Below are 21,892 nucleotides of genomic sequence, written 5' to 3'. Positions count from 1 at the left end.
CTGTGTCTTTGTCATTTGTGATTGTCGGTCTGGGGAGGGTGGGTTAAGTACAGAGCTGGACAGCAAGGAACTGGACAGGTTCTCTTGATGGGCTTTTTTGCGCTATGAAGTGGCAGCTCCACTGGTCTTTGAACTTCATTTAATGACTGTTTCCACCGGGTATAGCACAGCCAGAAAGCTAATGGAAGTAATGGGAACTTTGCACATGGAAACTGTAAAAGGCTTCCTCCTCCTAGGAAGGCATCCATGCCACCTGCCTCTCTCACATGGAACTCGCCATATGGATTTCCATGGTTGGTGACCTCCTGACAATGACTAGTTCTGGCCTTGTCATGGTGTGAGGCAGATTCAGGGTCATTGCTGCTTGACCAAGCCTAAATGGATGCCTGGTGCTTCAGGAGTAACTATTTCAGGAGTGCTTAAGTGCCCGGGTTGATGATTGTAGTCAAACATAACTAAGCAGGATTGACATGATGGGGAAGAGAAACCTAAGCATGTAATACCTGTGAGTGTGAGAATCGTGGGCACTTGGGGTACAAGTTTTGTAGGGCTCTGTTGAGCAGTTCTATTGGGTAATATAAGCCCCTGCTGATGAAGATTTCTTCTTATGCATCCCTGTCACCCACATCCACTTGTGCCTCATGTCTTCAGGAGTTTAGACTCTGTTGGGCATAGCTGTGCCACTTGAATCATATCAAAGAGGCAGGATGGGGTGGTGGTTAGAGGACAGGCTGCATCCCATACCATTCTGAGGGCTTGGGCATAGCACTTTGCTTGCCACGGTCTTGTTCAAATGAGGGTGCTAGTTGCACTGACATGGGGTGATTGGTACACTTGCCACCTAGGAGGTTACTTAGGCCAAGCCAGGATTAATAGCTCTTTAAGACTTGAAGTAGCTATTATCACATGTCAGGATCCAGGCCTGTGGGCTGTGCTGAGGTAGTTAGTGCCAGGCAGTCTATGAGGTGACACTCTTGGTGTTCAGCCTCACTCTACAGCTACCGAATGCAGTGCTGAGATTAGAAGGCCAAGCTCAGAAAAGCACAAGGTATGCATGATGTCTGTTTGATGACCTAACATGCTCTTGATGAAATAGGACTTTGGCTGTGCAGTGGTGGCTCATGCCTTTAATCCCAGCACTTGGAAGGCTGAGGCAGGCTGATAACTGTGTTCAAGGCCAGCCTGGTCTACAGAGAAACCCTTTCTTGAGAAAACCAAAACGAAAAGTAGGCTTTTGTTTGAAAGGGCTGGGGTCTGTGTACACACTGGAAATACCAGACTCAAGGTGAGTGCCCATAATGGCTTTTCCTCATACTAGGGTACTAGTTATTGTAAGCTATAGAGAAGGTGGGGCTTGTGACCTGGAGATAGCTACTCACACCCCAAATTGAGCAGTAGTCCTGTTTCTTGTCTCCGTTTCACATCAGTTTGAAAGCCTAGCACAGTACTGTTGGGGTGCTGCCTTGCTTCAATAGGTGGGTGTTCATTCTGGGAACACACCTGGGGAGTGCACCTGCTGCACACAAACTCTTTGAGGCAACTAGGCTCTTTATGTAATAGCTCCTGGATGGTAAGGGAGATAGACCTTTGTAAAGATTAATTGGGATTTTCTAAGTACTAGGCTCTCCCATGTGTTGGTTTTGTTTTATTGGGTTTGGGGGATGATTTGATTTTTTTTTTTTTTTAAGACAAGGTCTCAAATAGAGAGACCTGTATGGCCTAGAATTTACTATATAGACAAGGCTAGATGTCAACTCAGATCCCCGTGTCTCCTGAGTGCTGGGATTAAAGGCACGTACCACCCAGTGGTATCATTTTTCACAGAGTCTCATATATCCCAGGTTTGATCCTGCCTCTACTTCTCAGGTGCTGGGAATGGACCACTGCACCTAGTTATATGTGGTACTGGCAACTAAATCCAGAGCTTTGTGCATGCTAGGCAAGCCCTGTACTAATTGATTCACATCCTCAGCTCAGGCCCCTAGGACATTTCAGATGATTTTAAAAGACACGTGTTTGTTCTCCCAAGTGGACAAAGGAAGGTTGCCAGTATTGTTGAATGAGCTTCTCTCTGCTTTAAGATGATATTTCCCATTTGACGATGTCTTGTGTCAACTGTTAACAGCAGTGGTCTGAAGCACCACCTAAAGAAAGAGGAACGATCCAGGTGTTTTCTGTACTCCAGCAGCTTCCCCTGGGATTCCCGTGTTCTGAGGAGCAGCAGCCTCACTGGGGAGGTAGGTGTTTGTTGATGGTTGAAAAGCCACTAGGATCTGCACAATGTTGTTCTATAGATACTGCCGGGGTTGTGGGCTTTTGTGGGCCCCTAGAGAATCTCAGGAATCATTTCGGCAGGATGGGAACTTTCTTGCCATTACTGAGGATTTGCTTGCCCTTGGGCTTCACACCTGGCAAGGGTGAGGTGTGGAAGCACATCTCGCGCTGTGCCATACCTAACCCCATCTGCGCAGCTCAGCTGCACAGTCAATGAGGGCTCCAGACTGCTCACACGAAACCTTTAACTTGAGCGTTTGGCTGCTTCAAGGAATTTCTGCTGGAGGCTTTAAAACTGGTAATGTAGCCAGGTGTGGTGGGCACACCTTTAATCCCAGCACTTGGGAGGCAGAGGCAGGCGGATCTCTGTGAGTTTAGGGCAAGCCTGGTCTACATAATTCCAGGACAGCCAGAACTATGTAGATCCGTTTCAAAAACCAAAAAACTTGCTTATAAATCTGCATATACTGTTTAAATAGTGAAAATTTTGCTTTTAACTTTTACATTCATGTTTTTTTGACTCATAATCAACTTGTTCCCAGCCATCTTTCTGTAACGTTTCCTAAAAGCTTAACCTAAATGACTGGTAGGATGAAAAACTATGCAAATAAATATTAGGGAAAGTGGCTTTTGTTTTCTTTCAAGGTAGGATTAGGGTTTTGCCTAGAATTGGATGTTCAAGACTAGTTTTCCAAGCTCTTCTGGGTAGTAGCTATAGGAACTTTGGTCAGTTGGCCAGGCACTAGGATAATAGCAAAAGGCACAGGTTTTGTTGTTGTCACACAGCTGCAGCTAAATCCTTGCTTGGTTCCTGACTGAATTTAGGCAAGGTGTTGATGCAGTGTGCATCCCCTGCATAGTCCTCTGGTGGGGAATGAGGAGACTGTGAAACCTGGCAGCATGACAGGAGACCCGTGAGCAGGGCTGGGCGCCTGGGAGGAGTGCCTACTGAGTCACACCGAGGATGTCTGTGAGCCGGTTATTGGGTAGGGAAAGGTGAACTCTATTGGTAGGAAGATGTCTCCATACCAGATTCTGAAGGACCAGGACTGGTTGGCAGTGCTGCTGGAAGTGGGACACAGTCAAAGCTCAGCTTTGGGTTTGTTCAGTGTTTATTAAGTAGATTCAGTCTGGTATATGATATACAGTTTCAAAAGGAAAAGGATTCCACATACTTAGGACATCAGTGCATTTAGCAGTAATACCATGGAGATAACCGCTCATTAACAGCTCATTGGTCTTCTGGTAACTGAGGGAAAGAGGGCGTCGGCCTGTGCTAGTCATTCCACAAACAAAACAGAATTTAGTAGCCGCATCACGTAGAGAAAGACACATCCTAAGAATGAAAGTATTAAGCCACATTTCCTGGGAAACTCTCTACAGAACACAAACACTTTATAGAGCAGTGAGGAGGAGGCCCTCACCTGCTTACAAGAGCCACAGGAAGTTGCATAGGTGCATATCTGTAAAAATATAATTTAGCGGTGAAACCATTGACTAATAAAGTCACCTTTAAAAGTTGGTGCCATCCACTGCTTGCGGTAAGTGCCTTATGCTTACTGTCTGGAGCCCCTGACCCTCCCCAGAGGTGGTGGGAACCTTGTACCATCTGCAGTCACAGTCTCATCTGACATGGAACTCACGCTCTTCCAAAATGCATCTTGTTATGCCAGCAGTTGATGACCTCTTGTGTTGTCCCTAAATCCTGCCTGGCTTGCTCCCCAAGGCCCATGAGTCCCCTTGACCTTCATCCTATTGCCTGCTGCCCAAAGAACTTCCTCCCAGAGCTGGGCAGTGAAGTCCTGCCTTACTGTCTCCTCTGTGTGCTATCCCCACCCAGCTGACAGGAGGCGCTATCTTGATTCCTAAGTGAACACATGATAGAGGCACAGGGCATCCACTAGGCAGAGTGTATTGGCAAATCTGAGTTCCAGGTGGTGTAGGTTTTTGTCTTTAGGTGGAAACGGGTACAGAGTGAGAGGTTTTGCTTTGTGGCTTTGCTAAGCAGATGAGCTAGTGAGGTGCATCTCCCTCCTCGAGCGCGTCTTGCAGAACACACAGGGATGGGGCGTCTGTACATGTAAACAGTACACTTCCACTGAGTCCAAAATTAGGAGCAAAATACAAAGGTTCACATTGGTCTTAGGTAGATACAGGCAAGAGAGGATTGAGCTGTTGAGCTCAGAAACAACAAAACAAAGTTTCTAAAGCACCACTAAATTATATAAAAATCAGACTACGGACGGATTGAAACTGGTTTTCTGGTGAAATACTTTACTATCTTGTAAAAAGTTTTACAAAAATTACAAATTAAAAGTATCAACCCTCTGAGTTCAAAGCAGCATTTTGAGAATGAACTGGTAGTTAATCCTATAACCACCCGTGGAGTCATATGTGGCCCTTGAGAATAGGGAGGGACAGATGGGTTCCATCTGTTCCAAGTCCTCTAAGACCCTCCTAGCCCTGCCTGCCCCTCCCCAACACCATCCTTAGGAATAAACTGTCCCATTTGTTGAGTGGTGAGAGAAAATCCTTTCTATGGGTCATGTTCATTATCACTAGGTCATCCATCACTTCTCTTGAGAACCTGCAGGGTCTGCCCTGCAAGGTCTTGGGGATTGGTGTATTCTACACTGGCATTTCCACTGTAACTTGAGATCACCAATGAGTACTTTGTGCCCTAAGCCTTCCATCAGACTGAAGTGGCATGGCTGTAGGACAGGGCTTTAGGGAGCGCCCCCCTGGGAAAAGGCAGGCCCAAGTCAGGAGGGGAAGGCTTGAAGCTGCATCTTTTAAAACAAAAGCAAACCAGAACAAGTCCCCTGACTGAACTAGGTAATGGAATCCTGTGTCCACACTAACTTACTCCTGATATGGCTGTCTCTGACTGAGGCTTTGGGGACAGCTTCCCTGGGAGGAAGTCCAGGTCAGCATGACAGCATCCACTGCCCTGCAGTCCCTCTGGAAGCCATCAGCACTGGCATTGGTTCCGTTTCTCTTGAAAACACAGGGATCCTATGCTCACACCATACTCTGGGAGCAGGCTGCTGGTGGCTGGTCAAGACTCAGTGGCTGATCAACACTGCTTGCACTTAGGAAACACCACTTAGATGTTGATCATGCTCTTTCTTACAGATGTGTCCCGTGAGAGTGGAGGGAGGAGTCCCTGCCTAGTCTCTTCTCTCTGTCTTCCAAAAAATGCACACCATTTGTGCCTAGCTTGGGTACTGCCTCTGGGAGCAGAAATGACAATGGTAAGCAATTGATACCAGAAATTCTAGGAAGGCGATTGTCTCTGCCAATTTTTAACATTTTCACAAATTGCCGGGGGTAACATTTTGCAAAAGATCTGATTACTTTGTAGTATTCACACACAAAAATAAATATTTACACAAATTCAGACATCCAGGAGTCCTACTGAGCAGGTGGGGAACTGGGCACATGGTCGGCCAGCTGTGGGGAGGCCCTGGGCACTGGCTTGTGCTGTACGAAGGGGGCTCAGGTGTCCTGGCCCGTCCAGAGGCCTGGTGAGCGGGCACATGAAGGCAGAGGTGGTGTGGCTGGGTAGGCATTGGAGGCCACATTTAACCCCAGGGTGGAATTTGCACTGGCACTGCCTATCCACCTGTTCGAGGGGTGGTCTGTCAGGCTGCCACAAGCAGTTCCTGCCATAAACCAGTTTGGGAAGGGGTACCTGCTCTGGGATCAAGAGTGGCTCTGTGGTTATCCTAGTGTCCACTCGGCCCTGGCTCCCCTGAGGCCTCCTTGCTCTGAGGGAGGAAAGGCAACAGGGCTTCTGCCAGCTCTGGGCAGGGGCAGGCAGCAGAGTGCTGCTGTCATGGCTACGGAGTGTTGAGGGAGAGGCCCCCTGGCCTGCTGAGGTCTGGGTGTATCCCTGGTTTTAGCAGCACTGGTAGGTATTGCACACAGCAAGAGGAAGTGCCTATCAGGAAGGAAGGATACCAGGTCAGCTTTTTCTTGTCCCTTGTCACACTCCAGGGACTGGCTTTGTTATAGGACAGGCCTTTCCAGAAGAAAGTCTAGTCCTAGGAGAACGCAAGTAGCTTCCCCACTTCCACCAACGATCTGGTCCCTTTACTCCCATCATGAGGCGAGGGGCGGAAGCCTTAGTCCACCCTGGGGCACACAGATGCCTGACAAAGGGAGCTGGCCCTGAAGAGGTGGCCCTTCTAGCAGGTTATCTGGGGCTGGGGCCTGTTAAGCATCGACAAGAGCCAGGCAATGGCAAGCTGCTGGTTTTAAGGGCCAAGCCCCTCTGGGCTCTGGCTCTTGGACACTAGGTCTGATTTACCTCCCAGCAGATAGATACATTGTGTGGGAGTCAGGGAGGCAGCCTTTCAGAACCGGCTTGGAGCACATCCTGGAAAAGCCCACGCTGGAGTGTGAGGTAGAATACAGGTGACCGTGTGACTGGAACTCCGGAGGGTGGGGGGGGGGTGGTACTTCTGTTTGTAGTGGGTGTGGGTGAGGTCCTCCTGTTTGGCAGTGCCTGGCAGTGTCCCTGTGGCAGCACTGGGATCTGCAACAAGACAGCCTAGTGGAGTGTGGTGGCCTTCCCAAGGGTGTGCTGGGCACTCACACAGCGAGCTGGTGCCTAACTCTGCTGGCCCCCCAGCCCACATCAGTGTGGTGATATGGAATGTTAGGTACAGGGTACATCCTTCTGATCAGACAGACACAGACTGGCAATCTGTACAAACACAAAAGAATCCATTTCAGAAAAATAAATTACTAAGGGGAGAGGAAGAAAGGGTCCACGTTTGCTCTTCTCAATAAATATGCAATTCTGCTCACCTAAGACTTCAAAGGTAATTATCAGGATGGGGTTCTAACATCAGGCAGGGTCCATGAAGGTGATTCTAATAGAGCTGCATCCCCTGTGCCTTGTCAGGGGAGCCCCAACTCTTTCAGAGCTGCCCCACTGGCCTCTTTCCAAGCAGGTCAGAGCACCTGTGTGGTGAAATTCCAAAGAAACAAAAAAAAAGTGTCCTTGTGCCCAAAGTCTCAGATGCTCGGAGTGTGGCTAGAAACAGCTCTTTTGGATCCCACCTCTTTCAGAAAACAATGTACCAACTGGTGAGGCAGGAAGCTGGGTCCAGGCTGGGACAGCCTCCTTCCCTGGTGTCGTGCACTCTGGGGGCCAGCGGGGTCAGTTCTGCTGTAAAATGAGGTTTTCCAGTTCATCCGCAGAACGCAGCAGGAAGGCTGCAGACTCTCGGTAGCCAGCAATAAGCTGCCGCACAGCGCTGATCTCCGTGGGGCTGAGCTGGGCCGTGGGCATGGTCCTGCTGGTGCTGTTACTAGAAGGAGTAGGTGTGGGAGGGGTGGGGGTAGAGGCCCCACCTTTCATGCTGAGGTCTGTGGGCCCTGTGGAAAGGGAAAGATGATTTTAGACTCTCTACGTTTTAGAGGAAGTGGGAAGGACATCCAGCCTTGGGTTCGTTCTGTGACTGGGCATAGTGTTGGAGGCATGGATCTATTTTCCTGATTGCTGTAGTCCTAGTATCTAGAAGGCTTTTACATGACAAGGGTTCCAGGTTGAACCTCATTGTCAACCATGTGACAGGCAAAAGGGAGGTGGGAAGTTTTGCCCAAGTTCCCATGGCAAATATCTTAGGGGTAGGGTGGCATACGTGCAAGCACATGCTTGCTTGCATAAGGCACAGCAGACTCCAGCCTCGCTTCAGCCTCTACCCATGCCTTTCACTACTTTCCGAGGGCCGCCCACCACACCCACATCCCAGCTCTGGTCCCCAGAAAAGGAAGCAGCAGCCTTGAGATGCATCTAATGCCGTGAGCCCCTGAGCCCCGCCTCTCCTCAGGAATCCAGGCACTGTGAGAAAGAGCTGTTGCAATGTTTGGGGGAATAACGTAACATGCACGTGTCATTTCTCCAGAAGAAAGCGGGGGTGGGGTGGGGTGGGGTGGGTGTATAACCCACAGTACCATATGCAGTGAGGCCATGGAACAGCCACCTTTCCAGTTCAAAGAAGCAGTGAGAACCACCGTACCCCTAGAGGGATGGAGGAGGGGCAAGGTCTGCTGAGCCTCAGCCCCTCAGCCTCTCTCCCAAGTGAGGAAGCTGATGCTCCTGGAGCAGAAGGGATAGATAGTAACCACAGTACCCAAGGTTTTCTGGAGAAATTGTCTGCTGTCTGCCCTCTGCTGGCCGGCTGTGGCAGCAAAGGAGCCTAAGCTCCTGCAACCCCTGGGGACAAGGGGCCCACAAGCTAGAGACTTCTCAGTAGGCCAGGGACTTGGAATAGACTCCCAGTAGACGTGGAAGGGTTTGGAGCTTGAAAGGCCTTGTAGGTGTTTATCAAGTAAACAAGCAATGAAGAAAGCTAGGGAATGAGAGACCATGCATTTGCTCTTATGGGCCATTGGCATGTCTCTACTTCCTCTGGGTTTTGATGGCCAGGCATTTTCACTGTAGAGATGGACAAACCTTGTCTCGGAGACATCTAGACTAGAAGGAACATCTAGGGATAAATTTTTTAGGAACAACTGCTACTAAAAGGGAGTTGGCGCAGTCCTGATGGGGGGGGGGGAGCTGACGTCTGTGATTTGAACTGTTTGTAAACACAGCTATTGTTCCCCGCTAACCAGAGAATATGGATGATTTGCTTAAAAATTTTCCTTGCTGCTGGGGATGTGGCTCAGTGGTGAAGTACCTACTCTGGGTTCAGTTTCTAGCACCACAAATATAAATAAATAGCTGGGCGTGGTGGTGTAGGCCTTTAATCCCAGCACTCGGGAGGCAGAGGCAGGCAGATCTCTGTGAGTTCTAGGCCAGCCTGGTCCACAGATTGAGTTCCAGGACAGCCAGGGCTACACAGAGAAACCCTGTCTTGAAAAAAACAAAAAACAAAATAAATGAGTTAATTAAAAAATACACAAATGAATAAATAACAGTGCTCTTGGAATTGAGAAGGCAGAACAGTTAAGTCTGTTATAATCAAACATGGGAAGGAGGAGAAAGGCTGTGTATACAAACAGAACCAAGCAGGTGACTGGCTTCCTCTGCTAGCTTCTGGATATCCCAAGCACAGGACCCAGGGGGATGGGACAGGTTTGGCTTCCTCTGTCTCTGATCTAGGCAATGCCCAGGGCAATGCCCAGGTTTCTTCCCCCACCCCACCCCCCCCATCCCCAAATCTCAGCTCACTGTTCATGGCTGCTTAGGCTACAGGAGACAGGGACGGGAGGGGTGGGAGAGTTCTTCATCTGATCTGGGCCAACCCTATGCAGGCTCTGGTTACAGCCAGACTCGGGTTGCAGTGGCCCCTATGGAGCTAGTGTGGGCAAAAGCTGCCTAGCACCCCAGGCCAGAGGAGCAGGGTCTGATTCTATCTAAGCTCATTTCTATCTCCAAGTGACAACGTGAGCAAAGTGGGGAGGATGAGCCATTGGCATAGCTGTTGTGGGGTCCAAGCTAAATCGAACAATCACATGAAGGGCTGTGACTGGGCAGGACCGTGGGAGGGATGGCTCTGTGACCCAGCAGCTACTGCTGCTTTTCCTCCAGCTGCTGGAGCCACTAGCGCTCACAGGACAAAGCTGTTCCCAGCAAGGAAAAAAAATGGCCAGATCTTGGTCCTGCCCACCTCTAAGGAGCCGGCATTTTCAGAGATGGGATACATGGGAGAGGCAGCTGCTCCCTGACCTCAGTTCTGGCTGCTATTCATGTCTTCCGGGACCCATACCCTCATGAGAGGCCGAGGAGCCACCACAGCTGCAGTCCTAAGACAGGCCATGCTGTGTACCAGGTGAAGACTTAGCATGTGCTGCCTGGGCATCAGGCCATCCCGGTTTCAGTCACTTGCTACTAGTGTCCCCAAGAGTTCTAACCTCCCTGATCCTGAAACCCACTTCAGATACTCCAGCAAAAGGGCTAGAAGGGGCTGGAGAGGTTAAGAGCACCGACTGCTCTTCCAGAGGTCCTGAGTTCAATTCCCAGCAACCACATGGTGGCTCACAACCATCCCTTATGAGATCTGGTGCCCTCTTCTGGTGTGCAGAAGTAAATAAAATCTTAAAAAAAAATTCAACTGTCTTTAAAAAAAATAAAAAGCCAATGCTGCCCCCCACACACACACCCAGGCAAAAAAAAAAAAGGGGGGGGGCAAGAAGGAGAGTGGCTCCAGGGCAGCTATTCTACCCTTGGTGTGGGCTACTCTCTGGCCTGGCACTAGGGATTAGACCAGACAGCCTCTTATTTTTAGGTTAAGATGCATAAGAAGGGATGAGAGGCTAAGCCCAGGCAGGGACCTTCCTGACATTAGCACTTCCTTCCAGTTCTGGAGCAGAGGAAGCATGAAGGTGTGGAGCAAGGGGAGGGTGGAGATGGCTTGAGTTTTCTACTAGGGCTAGAAACTGGCCCTCCCCCCTGCTCTCAGGGACAGTCTGGGGTCTCCTAGCCCCAGGGCTCCCCCGCCAGAAAGTGCCTTTTCTTCCACCTGCCCTCTTTAGCGGCAACACTCCGCCTTCACTTCCTTCACCCTTTGGCCCCTGAATAACATGGAGGCACACTGCCTCTGCCTCCTGCCCTGTCCCTGGAAACATTCTCATCATGGGGCTAGACAGACTAGGATGACAGACTAGAGGCCACGGCCCACCAAAGCCCAGCATCCCCTTGGCCATGCCACCCCTGCTGGAGAAGGGCTTGATAGCTGTTCTGCTTCCATGTAATACAATACCCAATGCCACAGGAGGTGCAGAAGGTATCTGTCTGTATCCCCACCCCCACGTGTAGCACCTGCCACGAGGTTCCTGGGAAGCACTTGCCAAGATGCCCAGTTTAGGCATGGAGCAGAGAAACTCAATGTGTACCCATCACCCAAATGACTTGAATGGCTCTCCTGCCAACTCATAGGGGCCTTTCAGAGAATGGAACCAGAGAGGGCGCTTGCAGTGACTGGTAGAAGCAAGTGCCATTGGAAATGAGACGGGAGCCAAGGTTTCCTGACCTCGTCTAAAGACTGGCTGCTAACAGGGGAGCTGAGCCATCGCCCCACTCCTCCCAAGGACTACTGTGCAGACCAAGCGAGGCACTATCCGGAGAACAGGCCTGACGCCACTTACCGTTACTGTGATTTCCTGTCTGGAGGGAAGCCGAGGGCTGCAGGTTGCTGCTCAAGGACCCATAGCCACGGTAGCTGTAGTTGAGGCCACCATTGACGTACACAGGATCCTGGGAGTAGGCAGAGGCTGGCAGTGAGTAGGTGGAATGGGTGATGGCGGTGGAGTCCCGAGAGTGCTGCTTATCCAGGGCTATAGGTTCGTCCTGCAAAGGAGGGGGGGGCAGAGCTGGGAACCCAAGGACCAGCACGCCCGCCCGGTCACTGTCCCTGAACGGGCGGGGGGGGGGGGGGCGGCGTGGGAGGCGTGGGGTGGAGACAGAGGCCACAGTCTTTTGGTCCCTGGGACCCAGTGATGTGACTTGACCTAGTGGATGCTGTTGGTTCTCTCTCCTTGGGCACCTTACCCCAGCAATCTCTGCTGACTGCATCTCGTCTCTCTGTGGACATGCCCAACTGTCATTGCCTAGTGTGCCTGCCTAGACCCTGTGACCTCCTGTTTCAGTCTTTTGAGTGCTGGGGCTGCAGGGATGTATGTACTTCCACATCCAGTCAGCCCTCCTTTTGACAGGCCAGCCAGCCCTCAGTGACTGACTCCTCCATCATTCTCCACCCATCTCTTCGCACCTGCCTTCTCTCCGTTGTTCCGTCCTTTTTGTCCCCACCTCAGACTATGTGAGGACTGCCCTCCTGCCTCACTGTCTGTGGAATGGCCAGCGGCCTCTGCCCCCCGGGTGAGACCCCTTGGGGCAGGCAGCATGCACACATACTTGTGAGGACTGGTAGATCTCCAGACGCATCCTTTTAGCTGCTTTTCTTGTCTCACTCTCACAGGCAGCTGCTAGGATGTTTTCTGCCATGGCTGAGGTCAGGTGGGGAGGAGTGGGTCTGGTCTGCAGGCAGAAGGGACACAGAGCTGGTGTTTGGGCTGGAAGGGCCCTGGCCAGGGTCAGGGTATGGCAAAGCAGGTGTTTGGGCTCCAGCACCTGATTAACAGCCTGCTTTCCTCACTTGTGAAACAGGCCTACTGACAAGTTGGGGAAAGGGGTCTGGAAGACTGTGATGGTGCCACAAGCCAGGGTCGCCAGGAGGAGGCGCTCACCATCTCCATGCCATTCTTCTTCATGCGACGACAGGACTTGAGGTATGTGCGGATGCGCTTGCGGGCCCGCTCCTGGAACTCCGGGAACTGCCGGCTGCACGACTCAATGATGGCCTGGATCTTCTCCTTGGGCTGCTTGGAGATGGGCACCATGCGGTCCAGGTTCTCATCCACAAACAGCCGCACAAACATCTAGGGAGACACAGGCCGTGGGAGGGGCTGGCCTTGCCTTAGACCGTCCCCGTCTGACCAGCCCCTGCCTGGTACTCACGTTGAAGGCCTTGAGCCGTTCAGGGTCCATGCCCTCTGAGTCATTCATCTTGTCATTGTCCTCATGGTCATCATGATCATCATCGTCGTCATCTGCTGTGGGGGCTCGGCCAACTGTCAGGTCCTCAGGACAGCCACTGACTTCAGTCTTGATGGAATCATAGCTCCCAGAGCTGTAGGGGGGAGACTAAAACAGGGCAAGAGACAGAGAGACAAATCAGGTGGCTGTCTACTTGGTCTCCCATGGTTAAGTTTGGGGACCAGGTTGGTAAGCTCATCCAGCTGCTACAAGTCTTAGCTGCAAGCTAAGCAAATTAACCCTACCTCCCACTGTGAACCAAGAGAAAGTTCTGCCCCCAGTGTCCCTGGGCTACTGCCAGGAGGCCTGGCTGGAACAGCACACAAGGGCCTTCCCTCTTGGAGGCGATGGGTAGAGTATAGTACCAGCTTCTTTGGTGGCAGTGTCCGAGCAGGACCTGCCATGCTAAGGAAAGGACACAAGAAAAGATTGCCATCAGCCAGCCTCTTCTGTGTGCCAGGATCTATTTGGGCTTTCAGGGTTCCTCCTGGATCCCCAAGGGACTGCAACCTTGAGTTGACGAGTGAGCTGTCACCAGAGCAGCAAATTTGCTGTCTATCGGGAGGAACAGATGGGCTGGGAAAGAGAGCCAGCCAAGGAAGTAGGGCCACGAAGCGGGGAGCAGTCTCCAGCTCCCAGGCTAGGCTGTTTCTGCCTATCTCCTAAGAGATTACTACGAGGCTGGGGAAAGCAGGTATTCAAGAGAGACCAGAAGGGCCTGCCTGGTATAGCCTGACCTTGAATGGGGAAGGCTTAAGCACTCTGTTCCTACCCACATTCTTCTTTCAACCAGACAACAGGCAAAGATGGTAGTGTCCATTCCAGGACTGGTCACGTCATGGGAGGGCACAAAAAAAAATAAAATAAAATAAAAAATGACTCCCGTGAGCCTGCCCCTTGTGTGTGTGAGGATTTATCGGGGCTTCTGGGTTCCCTAAGCCTGCACTGACTGCCTGCTTCTCCAGCTTCCCTGCTACTGTCTGCCCCTCATGACCCAGCTCCACAGCATTTCACAGAGCCCTTGCTCTGAGGCTGCTGCCGTTTGCTTTCTGAAGTTATATCTGTAGCACAAACTGACCTCGTCATCTTTTCCCTGAAGGACACTGGCATGTAGTGGGTAAGTTGGGCCCAGGAGGGCACAGAGTTGCAGTTAGGCACTATGATGTGGCCACAGCCTGGCCTAGAAGGACCTGGTGCTCTCTGAGGAACAACTCAACAAAGACAGGTGGCCTGGTACCTCTGGCTCTCAGGCCCCTCTCACTATGAGCACACAAAGACTTCAGGGGCAGAACTCCAGCCCTCCAGAACAATAGCATGGGGTCAAAACACATGCAGGGCACAGGGCTGGCTACCATCTCTGGTGCCATGGACATGTCAGATCTGCAAGTGATTCTTTAGCTGAATCCTCTGGCAGTGCCAGAGCAAATGAGAAAACTGTAAGGTGCCCTCAGTGCCCACCCTTGTGCCATATGGCCATGGTAACAGTGGTTAAATGGCTCTGCTAAGCCAAACTTGCTTCTACCATGGAACAGCTGCTCTCTCTGGTCCCTGGACTTTCTTCCGTTCTGATCCCCATGGGCTGTGCTACACATGTGAATCTGTTGGAGTAGGCAGGTGGGTTCAGGGTGGCAGAATCGGAGAGGTACTCCTGGAGAGCTGGCACCTACTGTCACAAAACCTTAATGGCTGGATTATGGGCCATGGTTGGGAACCCACCCTGCCCATCTCTCTACCCACATCAGCCTGGTCAAGGGAGGAGTTCCAGAGCCCTCACCCTGACAACTCGTCCCTTTTCAGCAGCATCTGAACAACGGGACAGGCAGGCTCAGTAGCCAGGACGTATGAGGTCTGTGCCACCTTTTCAGAAGGGGCGTGCGTGCGTGCGTGCGTGCGTGCGTGCGTGCGTGTGTGTGTGTGCGCGCACACACACAATGGGGAGGAGTACAAAAGCCATGGTGTGCGTGAAAGTCAAAGGACAGCTGGAGTCTGTTCCCTCCTCCCACCTTCATGCAGGCTCAGAGGATCAAACTCAGGCCACCTTTAACAACCGAACCTTTCCTAAGTTTTTGTTTTCCTTTGGGGTCTCACATGTAACTCAGACTGTTCTGGAACTCACTTTGTAGCCTAGGTTGGCTTCAGACTGCAGTGCCCCTCCTGCTTCAGGCAGACTCTGAGTGCTGGGGTTACAGGCATGACTGCCATGCTCTGCAATGTCTTGTACATCGGTGCCAAATGTGCACTTGCTCCTATTCTTTACAGACTCTGTTCCCAGGAAGGGAATGAGCCTTGGGGACACACATCACCTGCCATCTCTCCACCAAGGCAGGAGCCATCACTTCTCAGAGAAACCAATTTGGGGCACCCTCAGCCATTTGTCGTTCTAGTGTGTCAAGAGGAAACCATGGCAAAGTGGCCACAGCCACTACCCTGGCTTGACGTCACATATGAGCTGGCTACAGTACACTACAGTACGTATGACCCACTCCAGCCTCCCAACAACCCAGAGGCACCCAGCCTGCAGCCCCACACACCTCAGGAGTGCTCTTTACCCCATACTTGACGCGGCTCCGAAGCCCGTCAGTGCCGCAGCCGTCTGAGGGGTAGGACGGTGTACCCAGCGCTGTGCCTGGTGGGAGCTTATCACACAGGTTGATGGGCTGATCCTCAGCGGTGGCGGTGAAGTCCATGGGGGCTGCAGCACCGTTGCCATTCATCTCGGGGAAGGCAGGGTCACCCTGTGTGCTGCTCGAAGTGGATGGGTTCAGGGTAGAAGAGCCATTGCCACTGCCGCTCTCAGAGGAGGAGTCGTCTGGAATGACAGCCCTGGGCATGAGGCTGTGTCCCTGCACCCACTGTCCCCAGAGGCCCCGCTGGGTGTGGTGGCCTCTGAGTCCCTGTGCTGTTGTCCTTGCAGGGCACTTGTGCCCTGCTCTCCACCCCAGATGCACTGGGACCTGAACTGAGCCTCAGGCAAGATGAGGAACGTGGGGCCACTAGGAGCTAAGTGGTTGTGACCAGCATATGCAGAGCATAGGTTTCTCTTCACCTCCAAACCTACAAATGCCAGAGAGAAGCTCAAGGGAGGCTCCACTTCAGGTCCTTAGACACAGCCAGGGTTGCAGGACTGGCCTTTCTTGGTGCTCAGAACTGCTCCCCCTCACACCTTCATGTCCCTCAGGGTGGGGTGGGGTGGGGTGGGGGGCTTGAATTTCTCCTTTCTGCAGCTCCACTGCCTAAGTCCCTATTCATTCATGCCTTCCTGTATAATCTAGCCAGATTTGCAGCCTCTGCCCTCTGTGCCCGGCTAAGGGACCTCAGACAGCACAAAGCCAACTGCTGAGTCTGAGGGCCATATCTCCTCTGTTTTCAGCAGATCTTCCTGCTTTCTTGAGGTGGGAGCCCCCTGCTGTAGAGAGTGCAGCATTGCAGGATCCAGAGGATAGATAAGCTTAAGCTCCAAGGGAATAGACATTTTTAGATAAATTCCAGGTTTCTCTTCCCACAGGCCCCAGCCTCCTGCTTCATTAGCTGGGACCACAGTGGCTGCTCTCAACCTCCTGGAGTCACTGTCAGGTGAGCACCCATGTGGATGTCAATGGTGCTTGGGTACCCTGGAGGCTCTGCCGCTAAACCCAGCGGGGGGGGGGGGGGGGGGGGTGGCAAAGGGAGCCCTGACCATAACCCGGATCACCCTCTTCCCCTGGCCAGGGTGGAGATGGACCCCACCCCCACCCCTTCAGCCCACAGATTATGAAGATTTAGTCCTTAGTGTTGAGCACTGAGCATGAGCGCCGCCTGAGTGTCCCCATGGCTACTGAGCAGCTCTAGTGCCCCAGCCAATCACTAGCCTCTCAGCTGCCTTAGGGCGGGGCCAGTCTGCCCATCGAGCAGTCAGGGCCCTGAGTATGGGGGGGATGGGGAGAGTGTGGTGCAGTAACACTCCTCCCCGCACTGCTCCATCCTCCCTTTACCCTGTGGGCTTGATCCCAAGCCCCTGGGCCTATCTCTGGGACCTCACTGCCCAAGTCCTCTGTCCTCACAAATGGGCTGGGCGTGTCTCATCTCAGCATCTTTTCTCTGGCAGTATTTCCAGCAACTAGTCTAGAAAGGATGCAGAGAAAAACAAATTACCTGGCATCAGTAACTAAGCACCTACTGTGTGGTGGCCCTATCCCAAATGCAGGGACAGTGACGACTACTACCAGGGTGCTAGCATACCTGAGGACCAGCTACATCTTAAGGGAGTTTACCAGTAACTGGGGAATTGAGTTGTGGTGGGTGCCATCCACTCAGCACCTGTCAAAACAAAACCCGCCCCTGTACCACATCTGCTGTCCAAAGCCCCGTTTCTCAGCTCAGGCCTTCCCTCTGTCATTGTCAGCCCCTTCCTGGAGGTCACTGCCCATGCTCCAGCCTCATGACCTTGCAGCCTACCCTGCCAGCTTCTACCCTAACCCCTTAGCACTCAGGTCTCCAGGCTTGGGTTAGGGCTTTGTGTGTCCTGCTCCTTCCAGTTGGGCCCATGTCAGCAGGCTTTCACGGCCTGACTCTGCTCTACTACCTCTGGGCACCTGGGAAAGAGGTACTTTCATAGTCCTAAGTGCCACCCAAACAACCATGGTAGAACCTGACACTTGAGAGGCTCAGGCATCTCAGGTCTGGGGAACAAAGCTGGATATCTACCCTGACGCCTCTGTCTATTCTTAGCCACTTCCAAGTTATAACTCCTACCCTACCACAGGCCACTTGCTCAACCTAGAAGGGCACTAGATCCCTCCTCTGGAGGGATAAGCTGCTCCTCATCAGGTACCGTGCCAACAGTCACTGCATTCACCACAGACACCAGGCTTAAGGCCAGCTATATTGCCACACCCTGCATGGGGACAGAGGTGGACTCCGTTGTCTGCCTGCTTTGAGCAAGCAGTATGTCTGTGCCTCTGGAGTTGCTCAGGACACACAGGGCAATCCTAGGGCTCTGACCCAGGGTCAAAATCAGCTGTATTGAGAAGCTGCCAACACTCACCGGGGCTGCAGGCCCAGGCTCATGCTGCCTGACTTTCTAAAGAGAACAGGCGCTGGCCCCAATGGGGGTACCCATCTCTCTGTTTTCAGAGGCCATGCTCAGATGGCAAGGAATGTGGTTGGATAGATGAGGCCCACAAGACCCCAGAGCCTGGGCTCTGCTGTGGCCATGGCCTGCAAACCTATAGAAGAAACTGGAAATTCATTCACACTATTATGTACATATCCAGATTGACCAGTATACACTATTAGCACCTTGAAAAGCCACTAGAAGTGAACAGGCAAAGTGTGACCTAGCCACACAATGGAAGGCTCAGCCTTAAAAAGAACACGGCTTAGATATATGCTGCAACATGGAGGACCCGTGAGGACATTATGCTATGTGAAATAAGACAGACACGAAAGGATCAATAGTGAATGATTCCACTTAACTGCACAGGCTAGAATGGAGGCATTCACTGAGGCAGAAAGTGAAGTCGGGCTCCCCCAAGCCTGAGGAGGGGGAAAAGGGCTAATACTTAGTGAACGCAGAGCTTCTGTGTGGCACGATGAAAAGTTTGGGAAATAATAGTGCTGATTGTATTTTGACGTTTTGAAGTATACAGCCCAGAGATTTTATATTTACTTCACCACCAGAAAAAAAAAAAAAAAAAAACCCACAAAACAACCCAAAGACAACAACCAAAAAACCCTCTAGACAAAAACCCTAAACCTTTGAACAAGCCAGTGGGCCCTTACCCATGCTACACCTGGACAGGACACAGAGCCCACATCTGAGGGGGAAAACAATTACAAAATCCCACATTCTACAATCCCTGAAAGTCTTGCCCAGTGTAGGGAGTCCTACCTGGTGGGCTGGCTCTTTTTTCTACACAGCCTGGTTCAGTGCTACCTAACAGGAGGCACATGTTTTCCAACTGGGGTGGCTGGTGAGTGTTACCATAATACAAACGAGCTAAGAAGGGGGGGGGGGGGACATCAGCTGTGTGACCGACCTCAAAGAGGCCGACTCTCCTTGTACCTCAGTTTCTCTTTCAAATGGCCCGTGCATCAGTAAAATGGCATTTATGATGTTATCAACTCTCCCTTGCAAGGAGCAGGCCCTCAAAAGTGAAAGCTGCCGCCTTTTACCCAAAACCTTCTTAATCCATTCTCGCCTGCTTCCCATGCTTCCTGTGCCCAGACTGCAACATGGGCACAGTGTCATATCAGAGGTGGGTACTACAAGCATAAGGGGAGGTGTACGCCTACCTAGGGGCTGGGAATCAAGAGCCAGCAAAGTGTCTCTGCTCCATACCCTACACTGCCCTTGCTTCCAAGCTCCCTTGAGCATCACCTCCTGGGGGGAGCCTCTGAGCCATCCCATCTCAACCTGGCACAAGCTCTGACTGTTCTTCTGCAGAATTCATTTCAAGGAAGGTGCCCACCCTACAGCTGCACTGTCCATCGGCCCCACCAGTGGCCTTGGCCCCCACCAGTGGCCTTGGCCCCTTTCTCCTATTGGGCCACAGAGCCTTCTGCCATGTCCTCCCCTCCACTTACATCTCAACCTGCCACCTAGCTGTGGCCTAGGCCTTTGTACTTCTGTTCCCTCTCACTACTATACTGTCCCTGGCTCTCCAGAGCTTGTTCTTCACTTCCTGTTCCTTCATTTCTGAGGCTTTGCTTAAAGGTCACTGTGTCAGGAAACCTCCCCTTCTCAACCCCCACACTGACATGCTAACCTCTTTACCTATTTTTCCACCCCACTTAACCTCCTCCTTGCCATACTATCATTTATTGTGTCTGTAGCTTGCAGTAAGTTGCCCCTGGGCCTTGGCAGAACTCTAGCTAGTAGGTAGGCCTGGATCACTCCATGTAAGCCACACCCCTTCTTTGGCAAGGACACTTGGGTCTTCTAGGGTTCCTCAGGGTAAGCATGTACCCCAGGCCTAGCCAGTCAACATGACCCATCACAACCACTGGTAAAAAGTCATATGACCAAGCTGGACCCACCAAAGTCAGACCTGAGCTTTTTCTACCTGTTAGGCAGGGCCCACCCTGGGGAAGATCAGAGATAGGCTAACACAACCTTTCCAAAATCTGCCTATGCCTTACACCAAAGGCAACCCTGGATTATTTGGTTATGAAAGTAACAACTTCCTTATTGTCAAGGCTAGCTGGAGGCCACTTTGCATCACATGGTCTGCTTTGGTCTCTGAGTAACAGGGGGTTAGGGGCTGGACTTTCTGCTTCCTACCTATCCTCAGGCTGCTGATGCTGACCCAGGAATGCCACAACCCCACCCCCCAGACCACAGGGTTCAGGGAAAGGGGTCACGGATTCAGTAGCTGGGGTCTGATCCATGGCAAATTCTTCCTCGCTCTCCAAGAAATATGACTTAATGTTTGGCCTATGGTGGGCTGGGCCAGTGGTTTCGGCTGGCCTCACTTTCAGCCTGACCTTGGGCACAGCCACCTCCTGGGCTCCTCTTATCTGCAACCCAGGGAGTTGCCGCTGACGCCCTCCTGGGCTCCAGTATTTTATGACTCCGTGAAAAACCCAGCTGGCCCCACAGCACTAAGGGCCTAGTGCCCTGGCCCTTTTGACACTAGGCCTCTCCTGTGAGGTAGTCTTTAGGACCTACTCAGACCTGGAGCTGGAAGTGGGAATACAAGGGGTTCAGGTGACCCTCTCGTCCCCACCTGGTCCTCTTGTTGAGGTTGTGCCAAGAGTCCCCTCTAGGGTGTGCACAACCCTGGCAGGGCACAGCTGCCCCACCTGTGACTGCGGGAACAGCCTAGAGAGGTGCCCTGGAGGCTTTGGGGAAGCAGCAGGAATGTATCCCTTCTGTCCATTTCCACAAATGGTCCTCCACAGCTTAGCAAAGGGTGACTCCCTAGGCTGGGAGGACCCAGAGCCCACCACCTGTGCCTGGAGAGCCCTAGGGCAGGGGAGTCCTGCCATGCCCATCTACTGTAACGGGGTGCTGTGCTGCTATTCAAATGGGAGAATTGCTGATGAATGGGGGAAATTGTTCCTCCTTCTGTCCCGTCTCCAGAAGGAGACAAAAACTCCTTTTACCTCAGCAAACAATGCCCTTATGTGGGCGCCAGCGCCCTGCAGCCTGCACAGGCCCAGCTCTGTGCAAGCCGCCAATCACCACTCTGGGCTCTGGGGCCATGGCCAGCGGTACCCTTCCCCGGTGGGCAACCCACACCAGCCCCCAAGCCAGGCTGGAGAGGTGGCGAGGCTACAAGAACCTAAAAGTTTGGTGCACAAGCAAGCTGCCTGCTGTAGCAGAGGTGCGGGGCTGAAGACTGCATGGGCCCCTTGGTGAGGCTCTGGTCAAAGCAGCAGCCAGGCAGGGGAGAGGAGGGGCATCAATAATTCACATACAAAAGCTGGGAGCCAGGAAGGGGGGGAAGGTGAAGTGCTAGAGTCTGCAGCTCCCCCCACACACACACCCCACACCCCCGCAGCTGTATATGCCAGGCAGGAGTCACTGAAGGTCTGGAAGGAAGCTCTGCGCGGCAGGCTGGCACACTGACTCCTCTGAATTTGGAGCATACACCTCACTAGGGCTCTCCACCTCATGCCTCACCCCTGCCTGCTTTGACAAAGGCCAGTGGCCTGGGTAATGTTTACATAATGCATAGTTCCAAGGAGCACCCAGCTCCTGGTGCCCATCTGTGCTCTCTGAAGGCAGGCAGAGGGACTGGGGTCAAATGGGGGCCAAGGGATCCAACTGTCCTAGTCAATAAGGCCACACTGGGGATGTGACCAACCACATGAGGCCCATATTCTCCACTTGGGTCTTCAGGCTCTGCTGCCACCCAGCTTCTCTTAGGGTCCCTGGCTCTCTTCCTGTGGTTAAGCAGCCTAGTAGGCAAAGGCTTAGGGTCAGAGACCATGTGCGCCCACCCCCCACCCCCCACCCCACTGCCCTTCCTGGGCTCCATTTTTCTTTTCTTTTTTTTAGAAAGGGTCTCACAAATCCCAGGCTCTCCTTAAGCTAGCTCTGTAGCTGAGGATGACCTTGAACTTTCCGTCCTCTTGCCTCCA

General features: G+C 52.3%; 1 protein-coding gene across 1 annotated transcript in view; it reads right to left on the bottom strand.

The window, feature by feature from the left end:
* Positions 1 to 6,833: 6,833 nt before the first annotated feature.
* Nol4l (nucleolar protein 4 like) overlaps positions 6,834 to 21,892 on the bottom strand; it is a 119,038-nt gene continuing 103,979 nt past the window's right edge. The window contains exons 6-11 of the mRNA XM_027421460.2: positions 15,358 to 15,635; positions 12,749 to 12,934; positions 12,478 to 12,669; positions 12,146 to 12,268; positions 11,380 to 11,581; positions 6,834 to 7,662 (exon numbers count right to left, since the gene is read on the bottom strand). Of these exons, the coding sequence (XP_027277261.1) occupies positions 7,445 to 7,662; positions 11,380 to 11,581; positions 12,146 to 12,268; positions 12,478 to 12,669; positions 12,749 to 12,934; positions 15,358 to 15,635 (1,199 nt within the window). The 3' untranslated portion in view covers positions 6,834 to 7,444. The remainder of the gene's footprint in view (positions 7,663 to 11,379; positions 11,582 to 12,145; positions 12,269 to 12,477; positions 12,670 to 12,748; positions 12,935 to 15,357; positions 15,636 to 21,892) is intronic.

Source organism: Cricetulus griseus, chromosome 6, assembly GCF_003668045.3.
Source record: "Cricetulus griseus strain 17A/GY chromosome 6, alternate assembly CriGri-PICRH-1.0, whole genome shotgun sequence".
Lineage (NCBI taxonomy): Eukaryota > Metazoa > Chordata > Mammalia > Rodentia > Cricetidae > Cricetulus > Cricetulus griseus.
The sequence above is the reverse complement of the archived record's forward strand: the minus strand, read 5'-3'. Positions and strand labels throughout refer to the sequence as shown.